This window comes from Littorina saxatilis, linkage group LG5 (genome assembly GCF_037325665.1).
Source record: "Littorina saxatilis isolate snail1 linkage group LG5, US_GU_Lsax_2.0, whole genome shotgun sequence".
Classification (NCBI taxonomy): domain Eukaryota; kingdom Metazoa; phylum Mollusca; class Gastropoda; order Littorinimorpha; family Littorinidae; genus Littorina; species Littorina saxatilis.
The window spans coordinates 27,429,982-27,447,322 of NC_090249.1; the positions used below are offsets into that span (position 1 = coordinate 27,429,982).

General features: G+C 45.5%; 1 protein-coding gene across 1 annotated transcript in view; it reads left to right on the forward strand.

Annotated features, from left to right (window-relative positions):
• Window positions 1-1,100: 1,100 nt before the first annotated feature.
• LOC138966738 (3'-5' exoribonuclease HELZ2-like) overlaps window positions 1,101-17,341 on the forward strand; it is a 52,684-nt gene continuing 36,443 nt past the window's right edge. Inside the window, exons 1-9 of the mRNA XM_070339066.1 lie at window positions 1,101-1,366; window positions 2,011-2,138; window positions 2,565-2,702; window positions 3,027-3,090; window positions 4,143-6,447; window positions 6,984-8,441; window positions 9,332-9,420; window positions 10,018-10,173; window positions 11,513-11,650. Of these exons, the coding sequence (XP_070195167.1) occupies window positions 1,153-1,366; window positions 2,011-2,138; window positions 2,565-2,702; window positions 3,027-3,090; window positions 4,143-6,447; window positions 6,984-8,441; window positions 9,332-9,420; window positions 10,018-10,173; window positions 11,513-11,650 (4,690 nt within the window). The 5' untranslated portion in view covers window positions 1,101-1,152. The remainder of the gene's footprint in view (window positions 1,367-2,010; window positions 2,139-2,564; window positions 2,703-3,026; window positions 3,091-4,142; window positions 6,448-6,983; window positions 8,442-9,331; window positions 9,421-10,017; window positions 10,174-11,512; window positions 11,651-17,341) is intronic.

Consider the following 17,341-nt stretch of genomic DNA (forward strand, 5'->3'; position numbering starts at 1 on the left):
ATGTCACAACTTCCTGTGTTACACAAACTCAATGATGACCAATTTTGCCTTCACCCCTCCCATAGGGTGACGGATGTCACAACTTCCTGTGTACACAAACGGATGACGTATTTCACAACAAAATGGCGCTGCCCATGGTCAAACCTATCAAAACTCGAAACTATCCGTATAGAATGGGGGCCTCCTGGCCCCCATAATAAATCAAGCAATGTTCGTACGCAGAAATAGATTTTCCCAAAGTCTTTGCTTCTGTCTGACTTCAAATTGGAGAAAACGTCAGGTGTCAAACGTTGCCTGCCACATTCTCAGTATCATTAATTACAAGCGACCAAGCCAGAATTTTACTCCCTGTGATGAAATCTGACACGTGGGTAACTTGATTCCAACATGTTTAAGATCGACTTTTGTGTGTGAAAGTAGTAGCCTACCTCGGACAGATTATAGTATCTGACACATTCAAATGTTTCATGCACAAGCTGGGTGCTCTCAGTTTTGCACAATTAAATTGTGTTTTTTTGTATTGTTTGATTTGCGTTAATATTTGTTTCAGTGAAAATATTGGAGAAAAAAACCATAATTATCGGCTGCGTGTTTGCATAATGTTGAATTGCCCTAAATGTGTATACACATTATCACATCATCACTAAAACAACAAATACACTACATGTAGCCTACTGATGGACTGAGAAAACAAAATCAGGGGTTGTATTTCTTGAAGAGGTGCGTTTTAAGTGCTCGTTTGAATGCTTGGGATGACTGAGAGTGGCGGATGTGAAAGGGGAGAGAATTCCAGTGTGTGGGTGCGCAGAAAGTAAAAGTGCGTTGTCCGTATGTTTTGGTTTTGGTGTGTGGAATGGTGAGGATGCGACAGTCAGAAGAGGCACGGAGTTGTCTTGCTGGAGAATAGACGGTGAGGAGTTCAGAGAAGTAAGCAGGAGACGAGCCAGAAAAGAAGTTAAAGCAGAGGGTGGACAGTTTGTAGTCAATGCGGGCTTTTATTAGACTTGAAGTGCCGCATATTACAGGAGGCTTCTCTCAAGAATGGGTCAACTTTATTTATATCATTACCATTATCATTATTATTTTGGACAACAGAATCACCTCCAGCACCAGACAATTCTGCTAGACGTTGCAGCCTGGCTGGAAGTGGACATGCCACCCGTGGCGTACATGATCTCCACCAAAAGCCTTCCAGTGCTGGGTATTTTCATTGGCGACCGCAGGTTGGCCATCATGCCCGGCATGTCCACAGTGGTCGAGAGGATGGAGAGACTGTGGGAGATGAATGTTGTGGTAGGAGCATCTTCTCTCGTTCGGGAAGGACTTCTCCGTGAGGAGAAAGACTTTCACAGGGCCGTAATGCGAGGTTGGTTGAAATCTACTAGTAAACGATTAATTGACCGACAAGTTATGTCAGCACGCTGTTAATTCAGTTGTTTTTAACTATGTTGATTTAAACAAGATATTTGTGTCAGTTTTAAGAAGTAAATTCCTCTTGTATCGCAGATCAATCCAAGCGTACACGTACGGTCTTGATACTAAGTTAATTCTCACTCCCAAACACATGATGGTTCAGCAGCCTGGTTCGACACTGAATAGAGAACAAATTTAAAAACAATCGTGAACTTCACATAATAACACAAAACCTGAGCATGATTTCTTTTATTGATTGCTTTTGATTTTCGACAAGATACTGGAATCTTCTTGTAAACATTATCTGCAAGAAGCTGTTATTCAGAATGTTTGTTTCCACAATTCAGTCCCGGAAAAGCAAAATAATGTGCACAAATAATAGCTTTGTAAAACTTGAATGTTTTTTTTTCTATCTTGTTGGCATACAACCACAGCTAAGATTGCAACCGTTCTTTATTTTTTATTTTTTTTAGCAATGATGAATGCACTACATTTTATTTCGACTACGCTGTGTTGCCATTGAATTCAGCTGTTGATATTTTTTGAACGGGGGTCGGAACACTGGTAATTCCTCATGCATGGGTCATCGTTTTACAGTGGACACAAGCAGACTCCCACCATTCCTCGCCACGCGTCATGCCTACGTGTACGCATGTTTACTCAACAACTGTAGGGAGTTTGCCAAAGCATTGACCATCGCCAGAGACGCAGTCACAGGGGTCACGGTAGGTCAAAACATATATTCTACTGGTCCATGCACAGCATTTACTGAAAAACTGCTGCTGTTTCATCAGCTGGGTGTCCGTTCTGTGTGTTTTTCCAGGTTCTTACTAACTCTTGGCTGTACGGCAATATCTGCATGTATGGTACCAGTTTCCATGTACATTGTGATATCTTCTTGGGTTATACGTATCACCGAGATATTAAATTATGACAAAGGCAACGGCTTACAGGTACTGAACGTCCTGCCAACTGACAGTCCTTCATCGTTAGTTGTATCTATTTGTGTGCAAAATAAACAGAAATTAATTATAAAACATCTAGCGATGTAACTATCTTGGTGTTTCGTATATAAGACGCCTCGCCAGCACGGATTGTTTTGTGGAACCATAAACAGTGGTGTCACCATCAGCTACTTTTTTTCCACACAGGATCCCGAAGAGAGAAGAAAGTTTGAGCAGTTGATCGATGAAATCAACGATGCCCTGGAGACTGCCAGTCAACGCAGAAACAGTCAGGGTCCTGCTGATCCACAGTGGCTGGAAGGGACCTATGCCTTGACAAACCAGGTCAGACATAATACAAACTTGATTTATTTCCACGACATTTTGTTTCGAGAACATGTTTATGATAAGATCAAATGATATCTTTTCAATTCTAACCAATTACTCTCTTAAGATTTTCTTTTATGTTGCTTATTATGTCCGAAGGAGGTAAGTGTAAATACGCAAATATTGAGCTGGGATTTTAATACCGCAAAATGTTTTCTACAGGCATTAATTATTTCGCTATACCAGCAAGAGTCAACATGAATTGTTCAACCTTACTGCGTACATGTATGTTATATTATATTTCATGCATTTATCCTTCGTGTGACTGCACTGTTCTTGCAGAGCCGAACAGAAGCCCAGGAAGCTGCTAGGCAAAGTTATCTTGCCCAGGCCAAGCACAGGAGAGGTTTGTTTTTTGCGAGCATCTCTTTCTGGACAAGATATTTGCAAGACTACGTTATATGCATTACGTTACGTTATATTTGTAGACACAACCATATTTGTCGGTGATGCGTAGACACTCGGTTCTCACCTCACCCTGAAGGTCAGTGTCTTCCGTCTTCGGTAGGCCTTCGTGGGTGTGATTTTGGACTTTTCCTTGTCCTAGACAAGTTTCCTCACACGGTTATCGGCCCTCATCTGGCCGGGTTTGACTTTCGAGTGTCCTTCTCCTAGGAAAGCTGCCTATCAGGGCTGACGAGTCTTTCCAACCCGGCGCTTGTGAAAGCAGCAAAACATGGGGCATCTTCATCCGCTAAAACAGCCGTTGGGAGCTCCTCGTCCGCCCGTTTTTCCGTTGGGATGTGAGACTAAGGGTCCTCTTCCGCCTTCACAGCCGTTGGGAGTACACTCTCCTCGTCCGCCTGGTCAGCCGTTGGGACGTAGAGTCTTTGAAGGTAACCCATACCTGGGGGTTTGGTTCATGGGCGCCAGGGCGTGTCCACGCACCGGTGGGCCTGCATGCCGCATGTTCGGGGCCAAACCTCCTCCGCGCCCTTGCAATTCTGCCTGGGGACATTAGGCCCCCAGTTACCACCCAACACCTCGTGGAGGGTTGCTTTAAAGCTTGCATAGGACTTGTTGTGGAGAGGCTTACTGGCAGGGAGAGACTTACGCAAGGCTGCTCTCTTTTTCGCCGGTCCTGCAAGCAGCTTGGCTAGCGGGCAGTGAAGGCTGAAAGCGAGATGTGACAAGCACATGTATGTACGCCAACACGCTGCGGGCGCATCACACAACCATTCGTTGGGCGTTACGTTATAAGACATACACCCAAATAATCAGTTTTGCTTGTTTGATTGTAAAACATGATGGTACTTAATTTGTGTGTGGTTGACCTTATTTTACAGAAACAAATCTTTGAAAAAACGTTCTTTTGTAGATAAACATATGAAATGAATTGCAGACTTATAACGGGATAGTATACTTTTATTATAAACACGTGTTTTGCTGTCGTGGCAGTGAGGACAGTTTCGGTGGGCAGACGAGGTCGGACGCCATCACCAGCGCCCCTTAGCCACCAGTCCGCACAAGGCACTTTGGGAGATGGTCGCAATAGGTCTTCATCCTTCTGCCACCCCTCCAACGTCAACTTCTCTCTGTACACTCAACCAGCCAGAGTTAGCACCTGTTCTGCTGGAGACCTTTCTCGAGGTGCATCCGGCCCAACAGCTTCTCCCTCCTCATGTGAGAACATTCTGTATGGTAGTGATTTGGACGACGACAGTGATGACTACGAGGAAGATGTGTATTATGCTGATGAAGAGGTCCGCTTTCATCATCTTGATGACCAGGACATAGAGTATATTGCCAAAGAGAGTTCAACAGTTGAAATGTTGACCGTTGAAGATGAAGACGAAGCACAGAACTGGTTTGAAAAGAGTGAAGAAGGTTTGCAAAATGGTGAGATCGAAGAAAGAGAAGAAGAGGGAGAACGCATTGAACTGTCTGAGCAACAGAAAGAATACTTCAATAAAGGTGGTCGAGGTTATGTTTTCTACCCGGCCCTCTTTCTGAATGCTGAAGCAGAACACCTTCTGAGAAGTGACCGAACCAAGTATGTCCGCTGTCAGATAAAGATTGAAAGAGCACACAAATCAATTGCGAAGGTGCTTGACTCTAAATGCAAGTACACTGATATCCTGATCGATGGTCGCTCCAAAGCCAACCAGACGTTCATGGATGACGAAGTGGTAGTGGAGATCACCGCAGAGCCTGGAAAGACCAAGAGTCTGAAGCAAGGGAGAGGAGCAGGCCCTGCAGGGCCAAACAATTCTGTTGAGAAGATGCCCCACGGAAAAGTGGTTGGCCTTTTGAACAGGGTCAACTATAGTGATGTGGATCATCCTGTTATGTTCTGTACATTGGACGAGAAGGAAGGTCATCTGATGAAGCCTCTTTGCAAAACAGTTCCAAAGATTCACGTCCTAAATGACCTGGTCCGGAAGAAATTTCCTGCCTTGAAAAAGAACAGAATAGAACTAAAAACAATAAGCCCAGATGGCGAAATCGTCCACAAAGAGTTCCTGAATGTTCAACCAGATAAACGTGAACAGTATGTTTTCAAGGTGGCGATCCTTGCTTGGAGACCCCAGAACATCTATCCCCTTGGTGCAGTTCTGAGTTGGCATATAGGAGGGAGGGATTATGCAGGAGGACTTCGCGTTCTTTCTATGCAGCAACGAGTCCCGAGATGTTATCCAAGAACTGCCGTGGAAAGCACAACACTTTTGCTCCAGCAGAGTCTGTCCAAGAAGGATCGTCTTGATCTGACAAAACAGCGACTGTTCACCATTGACCCACCCGGCTCCAAGGACCTTGATGACGCAGTCAGCATCCAAAAGAAAGGCACCCATTACGTCATAGGGGTCCACATTGCTGACGTAGCAGCGCAGGTACCGAAAGATAGCGGAGTTGATCAGGAAGCCAGAAAGAGAGCCGTGACTTTCTATTCGCTCAATCGCAGACCACATGCCATGCTTCCTGAACCACTGAGTCACGGAAAATGCAGTCTGCTTCAAGACGAAGAGCGTCTGGCCCTGTCCGTCTTCCTCACATTCAATGAAAAGGGTAATCAAGTAAAGGAACCCGTCATTCGCAAAACGGTCATCAGATCCCTCGGGCAACTCACATACGCAGAGGCACAGAAAGCAATCGATGAAGAACATGTAGATGTGGATCCTTTAGTGCAAGAAGACATCCGAGAGCTCCACAAAATCACTCGCATTCTCAAAGAAATGCGTCAGAAGAACTCCATGCTGTTCGTGCCATTCGAGGACCCGCGCCTCCAAGAGCTGGAAAGAATCAACGAGCACATAGAGGCCCATTCGCTTATCGAAGAGCTGATGATTTTGGCAAACTCTACAGTAGCCAAGTACCTGACGAAGCTATTAAGGTATCGAGACGTAATGCTGGTTCGCTGTCACAAGGCACCAACGTGGGAGGAGCTGGCGGAGTGGAGAGACACGGAGGGATCCGTTACAAACCTCGTCATGCAGCTGCAAGGGAAAAGCGTCACTCCCAGTGGCACACAGCTCTCCTTCAATGCCAATGACATTGCAGCCGGGGCAGCACAGCAACGACAAAACGTCGTGGTGCAGAAAGAGGTCTGGAAACAGCTGTGCAGATATATGGAGGAAGGGGACATGACTGAAGCACGGAGACTGGCTTTCATGGACGCCTTGCACCCTTTGCAGTGTTTGGCCAACTGCCGGTGGATGGACCTAATGGAAACAGCCCAGTATCGCTGCTACTCTGGTCTGAACGGGTGAGTGCCCTTTGCTGTATGTGGAGACATTTATGTTTGTGTGTGGAGGGGATGTACCGTAAACTACCTTAAGAGCGCCCACCCCCAGTATGCACCAATTTCGATCGAAAGTAGGGGGTGGGCGTTTACTAGGTAATGCACCCCTTGCAGGATCGGTTCCTCGTGAGAAATGGCGATATTTGATCACATGGTATAAAAATGTCTATAGTATTCGTTTCTGTGCAAAAATGTCTACCCCATTTTTCTGTGTCACACATGCGTTCGCGTTTGTGCTGGTGCTTTGCCTGAATGTAATCTGCAAACTAACCCCACAAATCCCTCTGTGTCATGGTTTTAGAATAAATGCAAATATCTCAAAAGACAACTGAAAATTATGGCTCAAGATCTGCTTCGTTTAACCGGCGTTATTAATACCAAGTATGATATTTGCAAGGGGTTCATTTGCACTACTCTAATCAAAGTCATCTAGGATCTTGTTTTGGCAATGCTATTGATTAATTGATTGATTTGCAACCAAATGACATTTTCTCCCACAGATCTGAACGACGACATTTTGGCCTTGACCTCGATGTGTACACACACTTCACCTCCCCAATCCGTCGGTATGCCGACGTTTACATTCAAAGGCTTCTTCATGCTGCCTTGGAGAGCTCGGCTCCAGACATGAACCCTGATGACGTCACAACACTCTGTCAGCACATCAACAGCGCCACTTCGCGACAGAGAGTGTTTGAAAAAGGCTGCAAGTCACTGAAGGTATCAGAGGGTCTCCAACGCCAACCACTGGTGTTCAGAGCCTACGTGGATAAGGTCGACGATGAGCAGCTGACGGTGTGTGTGCCCTCGCTGCTCAAGGTGCCTGACCGCAGGCAAGAGCTGCCTTTCAGTATGCTGGGGGTTAGCTCACAGCCGGAGCTTGTCACAGACACTGCGCTCAGGAAGGATACTGTCACGGTTCAATGGACCAAGAGGATTTACGACGTGAGTCAGACCTGCCCTAGAAGTTTCATGTCCCACCGAAAACAACTGGAAAAATCAAAACACAGATCTGCCAATGCTGCCATCAAGATGACACTGCGTCCAGATATGAATAGCGTGGCGGTGAAACATCAGGACTGGGCAACAATACTGCAAACTTTGACTTCCAGCGCGGAAGGCTTTGAAATGCTGGTCCCAGAGCCTGTTGAGAGAGGCCAGTCGGAAGTCGAGTACATGTCTTCAGAAAAACGAGACGGAAGTGTTTCGCTGCTGCCACTTAAGTTCGTCAGGCAGTACACTCGGGGACAGGTCGTACAGATCCAAATGTCTGCAGAGCCTAAGAAAGGGATGCTGCAACCTCGTGTAGAAATGTTGCATACGGCACGCAACGCTAGCGTTTGCACACAGCATGTGACAGACCCCATCCAGGCGCTCACACACTTTGCTACACGCGCTACAAAGGGCCACAACTTTTCCAGCTACAAGGACTACCAGCAGGCCTGGATGCCACTTCTGGAGATGGAAGCCGCTGTGGGTGCAGCAGACGGAGACGGAGGAGTCGTCATTGACAATGTTACTGTTACCATGAAGGCGCAGGGACCCTCAAACAGTCTTAAGTACCGTGGCTTCTTCACTCTCAATGCAGCATTCTGCTACGACCGCTGCATCGATTTCGGAGGCAAATCCCCCAGCAGCATAGGCAAAGACGAGGTAAAGAAAGACAATTCGTTTCCCTTGGACTACCTCTGTCTTCGCTACAAGATGGAGTGCTCAGACATCATTGCATCAAGAGTTCAGTCGAGCGGAATACCCGAAACGGTGGACAAACAATTTACGTGGCTTGCCCACGCCAGCGTGGTGGATGTGATCCACAGAGGCCGCAAGTCAGAAGATGGAGGAGAGCTTGTGGTGACTTTCGTCCTGTCTCCTTCCAGCCCGCGACCACCCTCGCAGCTGATGGCGAAGGACGGTGTCAAACTCACTTTGGAAGTTCTGCCAAAGTCGGATGTTGACAGGTAGGATGCTATACGAAAGCAATGTTATATAGAGACGTATCGAGGCGGCTAACTTTACTCATGAGTCTCTTACTTCCATTGTTTAAGCTTTTTTCGTCCCAAATTTTAAAAAAATCATATTCATGCGCGTTGTTGCTTCCCGAGATCTCCTCTTCATAAAATCGGGCCTTTTTGCTAACATATTACTCATGCAAGGTTGGCAAAAGCCCATGACCACCCTCCTTTGGAATGGAGATTACAAAGTGTCTTGGACATTTGCCAGAGGATTTGCATGGTCACAAACTTTGCGAGACGCTTGCTTTGAGCTAACGTTATTTTCTAATTTAGATATTGAACGAGAGTCTTCAGGTGAGAAGGACTGTTGTGATGTATAAATAACTTTTTTAGAGTAGCAAATAGCTAATATGAAAACACATAACTTAACAATAACAATAATGCTGAGAGCTAATCAGGTCAAATTGTGCAGGATTCTAGAGAAAAAAAGGGCTCTTTAACTCCCTTGGTATGTTTAACAATCAGCTACGATTTCTGCATGGTTTATTACAAATTGATAACTCGCATTAAAGAATTCGCAGCCCATCACTATCACAGATAACGACTCCGAATGCTATTCAATCAAGCATTTGCTTGTTTAGCTTTATTTTGGCATGACGACGTTACTGCTTCGAAGCAGACTGCCTGATAAGGAGGAGCTCTTTATGACACAGTGCTGCAAACTTAAAAAATGCCCCCCCCCCCTCCACAAAAATCAACAACAAAAAACAACAAAACACACCACACACACACGCTGTAATAAGTGCAAGAAGTAAGATGGCTAATGCAGATTGTACGGCATGACAGATGTTATTGGTAACAGGATAATCAACAACAAGTGCCTCTGCATGTTTCAGACGGGCTCAACAGATGTTGATACAGCTCAAAGATACAGATTTTGAACTGGCACGAGCTATTGCATTTGGCAGACAGATCCCAAAGCTTGGTAAGTATTCAGTCTACATTCATGAACACACCTGATATACCATACGTGTAAGAATGAGCATTAATTAGGATCGGTAGTATGGATGCAACAACCTCCTTGTGTGTCATAGTTTATGAAGGGTCACATTAGGATTTATGCCGAAATAGCACTTCCAGAAAGAAAGACAATTAAAAATTCATTCATTTGCGAGACAGAGACAGAGAGAGGTGGGGGCAGAGACAGACAAACAGAAAGTCTGAATAAAAAGAAAACACACCAGTAACCAGGTTAGGTACGGTTATATCTATAATCAATATTTCGGCACGTTACTGCCTTCTTCGGGATGGTAAGCTTCATAAACAGAAAGTTTATTAGGATTTAAGCCGAAAAAGCGAACCCAGCAGGTTAGAAAATTAAAAAATGCATTCATTTGCTACAGAGACAGAGAGAGAGTGAGATTGAGAGAGAGAGAGAAAGAGAGAGAGAGAAAGAGAGAGAGAGAGACAGACAGACAGACAGACAGACAGGCAGGCAGACAGAGACAGAAAGAGAGAGAGAGAGAGAGAGAGAGAGAGAGTATGCTATGACATTGTCCCATTGCTTTGTATGGCCTTGTAGAACACGACCACAAACGTTTGGGTATGAAGGACGAGAACCACGAGGTATACGCCGAAAGCAGCACCGAAAGCTCCCTTGACAGGAACAACACACGTCAGCTGGAAGCCATCAAGCTTGCGATGACAAAGAGCCTTGCTGTCATTCAAGGACCACCAGGTGTGTACATTTAAACGCCTTATTTTTTTCACAAAGGAAGATGACGAATAAGTTTTTTCACAAAATTATCAAAAACTGAACGCAAATAGGATGTCGAGTCCTTTGTTGAATAAAAAAATAAATAAAAATAAGTATTCCATAGTCGAAAGGGATGTTCTTTAAAGGCACAGTAAGCCTCCCGTAAACCATCACAGAGCTCCCCGAGCGTCTACATACAGTACAAGCATACTTCCATTTAAACGCTCACCGAACGGGAACATCCTGGCTGCTTTCTGTCGAGCGTGAGAAATTTTCAAAGAATTTGTTTTCGTGGACTTGGCCCTTTACAACAATGGCGCCTCGTTTTGGTGCTGGACGGCTGTTATGAATATCCCGGAAATCACGCCCGGACAGTAAGCCTCCCGTAAACCATCACAGATACTGTCAGGCTTTTACACACAGTACAAACACCCTTCCATTTGAACGCTCACCAAACGGGAACATCCTAGGCGCCCTACGTAAAGAGCGAGCAATTTTTAAAGAATTAATTTTGCAGATTGTTTCGAACACTTTTTGGACCCATCCTGAACTCAGGTCAAAAATGAGTTACTTCCCTTAAACTGGCGATAGCCGTGGATCGATGATTATCAGAATGTTTTTGGACCGTGGTGCGTTTTTGCGCTAGACCTAACTTTTAAAATCTAAATAATAAATTGACAGCTTGTTACACAAACATTCTTTAATCATAAAAGAATTCTTTTTTCATCAAGACAAGATCAGTGCAATTCGAAGTTGTGAAAGTTTGAAAAAAGAAAAGCCCGGAAGCAGGGTCACGCAAGGGTCGTAGCAGACGACGGTTTATGCCATCAAAAGCTATCGCTAGAGTTCTTGTGAACCACAGCCGTTTGTTTCGTGCATAAAAACGTGCTATTGTAGATAAGCTCACATCGAGTCGCATTCAAATGACTAACTGACGACTACATTGTGAAAAAGGGAAACTGGATCACACGGGTTCACGATGGCTTAGGGGTAAGATAAACCACGCAAAAATAAATTCTTTGAAAATTGTTCGCTCTTTACGGAGGGCACCTAGGATGTTCTCAATCGGTGAGTGTTTAAATGAAAGGGTGTTTGTACTGTGTGTAAAAGCCTGACCGTATCTGTGATGGTTTACGGGAGGCTTACTGTGCCTTTGGCTGGATTTGAATAAGAGGTTTTTGTGTGGTATGTTTGTTGTTGCTGTAGTCGTGTATGTAATGTTCTTGCATGTTGAAGGCAAGCTGGATTGAAGAAAAAATGTGTATTGTTACTGCTTTGGTGTGAAGTATGTTGTTAATAAGTGTGCACATTCTTTAATTAGGAACTGGCAAGACCAACGTAGGGATCAAGTTGGTGTACCTGTTCTCCAAGGTCAACCGACAGCTTCAAGAAGAGGGAAAGGGAAAAAAGACCGTGCTCTACTGTGGACCGTCAAACAAGTCTGTCGACCTTGTTGCCAGTGAGTTAACATCCAGTTAACCTTAAATCATCTGATACTGAAACCATCTAAGAAGAAAATCAGTGGTGGTTATAAAAAAAACTGTTGTAAATGTATTTTGTACATCCATATCATCATCAACATTGTAAATAGCATTTCTCTACGCTTAGTTAACACCTGGTGGGTTTTTTTGTTACAGATAGCTAATATAAAACCACATAACTTAATAATTACAATAATGCTGAGAGCTGATCAGGTCAAATTATGCAGGATTCTAGAAAAAAAAGGTCTCTTTAACTTCCCTGGGAATTGAGACGAGGGTGGTGGTGTACGTGTGTGTTTGTGTGTGTGTGTGTTGAGCAATTTCGAGAAAACTACTGGACCGATCTTCATGAAACTTTACATTAGGAAAAAAAGTGAAAGAGATGCACATTTTCCAGTTTTCATAAATGTTGTACCCACAATGTCAACATTTGGATCACTTTAACTTTTTATCCCAGAGCCTATTAGCCTTCCGAACAAAACATCTATCAGAATGTATGAAACATTTCTGCAAAAGTTCAAATTATTCTGATGAATAGTTTTGATATTATCTTGTCATCCGTGAACTAACATGTTTTGTTTCATCGCTTTTCTTATTTTTCATTTGATAATTTTTACTAAGTCAATCAAAAAGCAAAGTTTGTGATCATATACTATTGTCATCATTTTCACGAGTTTCTATTCACAAGCAGCTGGGAAATAAATCTCATGTTCGCCATGCAATAAATCCCCGGTTCTCATAGTTGCAGGAAGCGGGTTACATGGATAATCAAAGGCAAACCCAATCGAAACGCACGGGGATTATTCGGCTCTTTTCATTGGCGTTTCCCCAGATCTGGACAGGCAGACGACACTGCTTCGCAAAGTTCTAAAAACGAACTGGTAAACAGAAAAGTAAACATAAAACAAAACTACTTCATGAAAGGTAATAAAATCATACTTTATCGCAAACAAATGAAACCTAGCAAAGTTATTGAGTGCGTGTATCTCTGTTTCGATTACCGGCAAAGACGTTCGGAGAAACACGAACGTCAAATCCAAGTCAAACCAATTGACCCCTGACATACACATTTTGACCCGTGCACAAGACGCAAAAAACAAAAAATAATAATACAAAAGCAAGAACATAGCAACAAGAAATGTAGACATCTGACAAAGCCGAGCAAGCAGAATGACAAGTCCAATGAAAAACAGAAAGCCAATGAGAAACAAGATCGCGATTTTCTTTCCTTCGCGGCACCACGCAAATCTTCTGTGTCCTTTGACCCAATTCGTGCCATGCTGCACGATGCAAAGCTTCTGTGACCTTTGACCCAACGTGGCTTCAACAAATCATCATTACCGTAAAATCCCTAGCATAAGCCCACCCCCCCCTGTGCACAGATTTAGGGCAAAATTGGGGGGTGGGCGTTTGCTAGGGATAGACCCCTTTGCACAAAGTAAGTTTTGTGCTCAACCGTGTAATTGAGTGAATACAAACCCCGAAAGCATGTAAGTTAGGTCGTGTGAGTAGAAGTGAAGGAAAAAAAGAAAGAACAAGTCGCGTAAGGCGAAAATACAATATTTAGTCAAGTAGCTGTCGAACTCACAGAATGAAACTGAACGCAATGCCATTTTACTCGCAGCATCGTCAGGCCACCGCTCATGGCAAAGGCAGTGACATTGACAAGAAGAGCGGGGTAGTAGTTGCGCTAAGAAGGATAGCACGCTTTTCTGTACCTCTCTTTGTTTTAACTTTCTGAGCGTGTTTTTAATCCAAACATATCATATCTATATGTTTTTGGAATCAGGAACCGACAAGGAATAAGATGAAAGTGTTTTTAAATATATTTGGACAATTTAATTTTGATAATGATTTTTATATATTTAATTTTCAGAGCTTGTTTTTAATCCGAATATAACATATTTATATTTTTTTGGAATCAGCAAATGATGGAGAATAAGATAAACGTACCACCACATGGTCCATTCCTTAACGTGGTGTGGTGGTTTGCGTGTCTCGGTGACCCTAAGAGCTATGCCAGCAGGAGTGTAAACTCCTGGAAGGGCTTCCCAAGCTGGACAGGTCGAAAGGTAGAGGCCAGACTAATATGGACCAACCTTGTGCTCACAGGGCAGGTCCTTGGGCCATGAGCTAAGGGTGAGGTAACCCTGACAGAAACCTCGAGTGCTGAAGACGTATGTGTTGGGCCGCACGGCGCACTCCAACAAACCACAACACTACGCATCAACTGCCATTATGACACTTGGAGACAGAATTGACAGTAATGGTGCTCGCCCTGTGAGGATCCACCAGGCAGGTGCAGCGCCGGGCTCCGCGCCTCAAAGGAGTCCACCCTCAGCTACTGGAGGTCCCTTCATCTCGTCTTGTGGAGCCAGGGGACGAGAAAGGAAAGCGACTGGCCGGAAAAACAGCAGAGCCAAGGACAACCCCACTATTAACATCATGCATTGGAATGCAGAGGGGGTATCCAATAAGAAGGAAGAATTAGAGCACTTCCTCTATGAAAACAGCATCAACATCTGCTGCATTCAGGAAACACACCTGCAAGAAGGGAAGCCCTTTAAGATCCGAGGGTACCAGGTGTTCAGGAGTGACAGACAAGGGAGGAAGAAAGGAGGAGTGATGACTCTGGTCAGGAACAACATAAATGCCAGTGAAACCAACAGATACATGGAAGAAGCAGAGTACATAGAAGTCAAGATAACGACCAATGACAGCAAGATGAACATCGTCAACTACTACTGCCCCAACGACAAGATGCTGTCGCTTGACACAATCCAGGTCCCTGACAGCGGCTTCCTCATCGCTGGAGACTTTAACAGCCAGTCCCAGAGTTGGGGATATAAAACACTAGACAGGCGAGGAGAAGACATTGAATCTTGGCAGGACGACAACCACCTGATCCTTGTCAACGACCCCACAGATCCGTCTACCTTCTACTCGCGCCGCTGGCACTCAACAACAACACCAGACCTGGCATTGTGCACGGATGACATCCACAAAACCATCTCAAGAAAAGTGGATGAACAGCTGGGTGGAAGCGACCATCGCCCAGTTCTCCTTACCATCAGTAGAGACTCAGCATCTGAGCATCCACAACACCCGAGATGGAACTACAAAAAGGCAAAGTGGGGACTGTTCAACATACGAACAAATGAGCTGACCAGAGCCATAGAAACAGAGGGGAGAAACATCAACAACGTGATAAAGGAGTTCAATGCTAGCATAATCCAGGCAGCCAAGGACAGCATCCCACGTGGAGTGAGGAAGGACTACATCCCATACTGGTCCGATGAGCTGCAGAAGACGCACGATGCACTCACAAGAATGAGAGAAGAGGCAGAGACGAACCCTAGCCAGGAGAACAACATCAAACTCCAAGAAAGCAAAGCAAAACATCTGAAGACAAAGCTAGAGTGCAAGAGAAGAGGCTGGAGAGAAAAGACGGCAGGGCTGAATATGGAAAAAGACACAACAAAGCTCTGGAAACTTACAAGAGCACTGAATGAAGAGGGCAACAAGGGACAGAAGATCACCCTGGAGGAGGAAGGAAGAACACTCACTGGAAAAGCCGCTGCCAATGCTTTCGCCCAAGCATATCGGGGAGAAAGCGACACCACCATACCCCTGCCTCTACAAAAGGAAGTCAGAACAGAAATTAGAGAAAGAACAGAAAGAAACGTACAGGATGCCATGCAACAAGACATCACCATGGCCGAGCTGAAGAATGCCATCAAGAAGCTCAAAAAGAAGAAGTCTCCAGGTCCAGACAACATTACGAATGAGATGTTGCAACACATAGGCAACTCGGCCCTCCAGAAACTACTGGGCATCTTCAACCTCAGCTGGAGACAGGGACAGGTACCTCAGTGCTGGAAGGAAGCCAGGATGATCCCAGTTTTAAAGAAAGGGAAAAACAAGACCAAAACCCTGAGCTACCGACCCATCAGCCTGACAAGCTGCGTATGCAAAACCATGGAGCGCATTGTCAACCAGCGCCTGCAGCTGTACCTGGAATCGGAAAGCATCATCGTCCCAGAACAAGCCGGCTTCCGACAGCACAGAAGTACGGAGGACCAGACAACACACCTTAGCCAGGTCATAGAGGATGCCTACCAGGCCCAGAAAGTCACCCTGGCCACCTTCATTGACCTGCAGAAGGCCTTCGACAAGGTCTGGAAAGATGGACTCCTTGTGAAGCTCCTACGTTCCGGCGTCAAAGGCAACATGTACCAGTGGACCAAGTCGTACCTGCACAACCGAAAGGCCAGAGTGCTGGTGGACGGTCACTGTGGCCGAAAGGTGCTACTACGCCAAGGAGTTCCACAGGGAGGAGTACTCTCCCCCACGCTATTCATACTCTTCATTAACGACCTGGTACCAGAGTTGCCCAAAGGAGTCCAAGCGGCACTGTATGCTGATGACCTTGTTCTCTGGTGCTCGGAAGAGTATGCAACCACAGCAACCTACAGGATGCAACTTGCCCTAGAAAAGGTTGCAGCGTGGGCGGAAGACTGGTGTGTGACCATCAACAGGGAGAAGACCACTGCCACTCTCTTCACACTCTCTGCCAAAGCGACACCTGGCAAACTGACCTTGGGGGACACACCCCTGAAATTTGAAGACCAGCAAACATACCTGGGGGTCACCTATGACAAGCGCATGACCTGGAAACAACACATCATGAATGCAGAGGGAAAGGCCAGGAGAAAACTAAACATCATGCGGAAGCTGGCAGGATCACACTGGGGTGCAAACGAGAAGATCATGAAAACAGTCTACCAGGGGACTGTACGACCGCACCTCGAGTACGGATCAAGCTCTTGGGCAACAGCAGCCAAGACACACCAGCAGGCCCTAGACAAAGTACAGAACCAAGCGCTGAGAATCATCACGGGCGCAATGAAATCAACACCCATACAGAAGATGGAACAGGTGACTGGCATTCCTCCACTGAGCAAAAGGCGAGACTGCAAAACAATGGTACAAGCCACCAAGTACCAGTGCACTCATGACCATCCAATGAGTGACAGACTCAAGAAGATGTCCTTAGGCAGGCTGAAAAGATCAAGCTTCGCTCTGGAGGCAAGGGCTTTGCAGAAGAAACATCAGACAGAGATGCCAGAGCTAGTGGAGCCACCATCTTTCTCCCTTGACGCCCCACCCTGGGAAGACAGACAAGGAAACCTGGACATACAGACCAGTGTCCCCTACCTCACAACAAAGGACGAGCAGAGCAATGCGACGAAAAAAGCCCTGACTCTTGCCATGCTTGAAGAAAGGTACCCCCAAGAAGCATGGATACGGGTGTATACTGATGGGTCAGCCACAGAGGCCGTCAAAAATGGAGGAGCGGGGGTGTATGTCCAGTACCCCAGTGGAGAGAGGCAAGCAGAGGCTATACCAACAGGCCTCCACTGTACAAACTACAGAGCTGAGGTACAAGCACTGATCCATGCAGCATACACCATCAACGACAGAGTCAACCATGACAACCAGGTGGTCTTCCTGACTGACGCTCTGTCAGTACTACAAGCAATGACCAGTAGCAAACTGCCTCAGCTGGAACACGCTCTACACAACATCAAGAGCCTGAGGACAGTACTGCAATGGATCCCCTCCCACTGTGGTGTACAAGGAAACGAAGAGGCGGACAGGATGGCAAA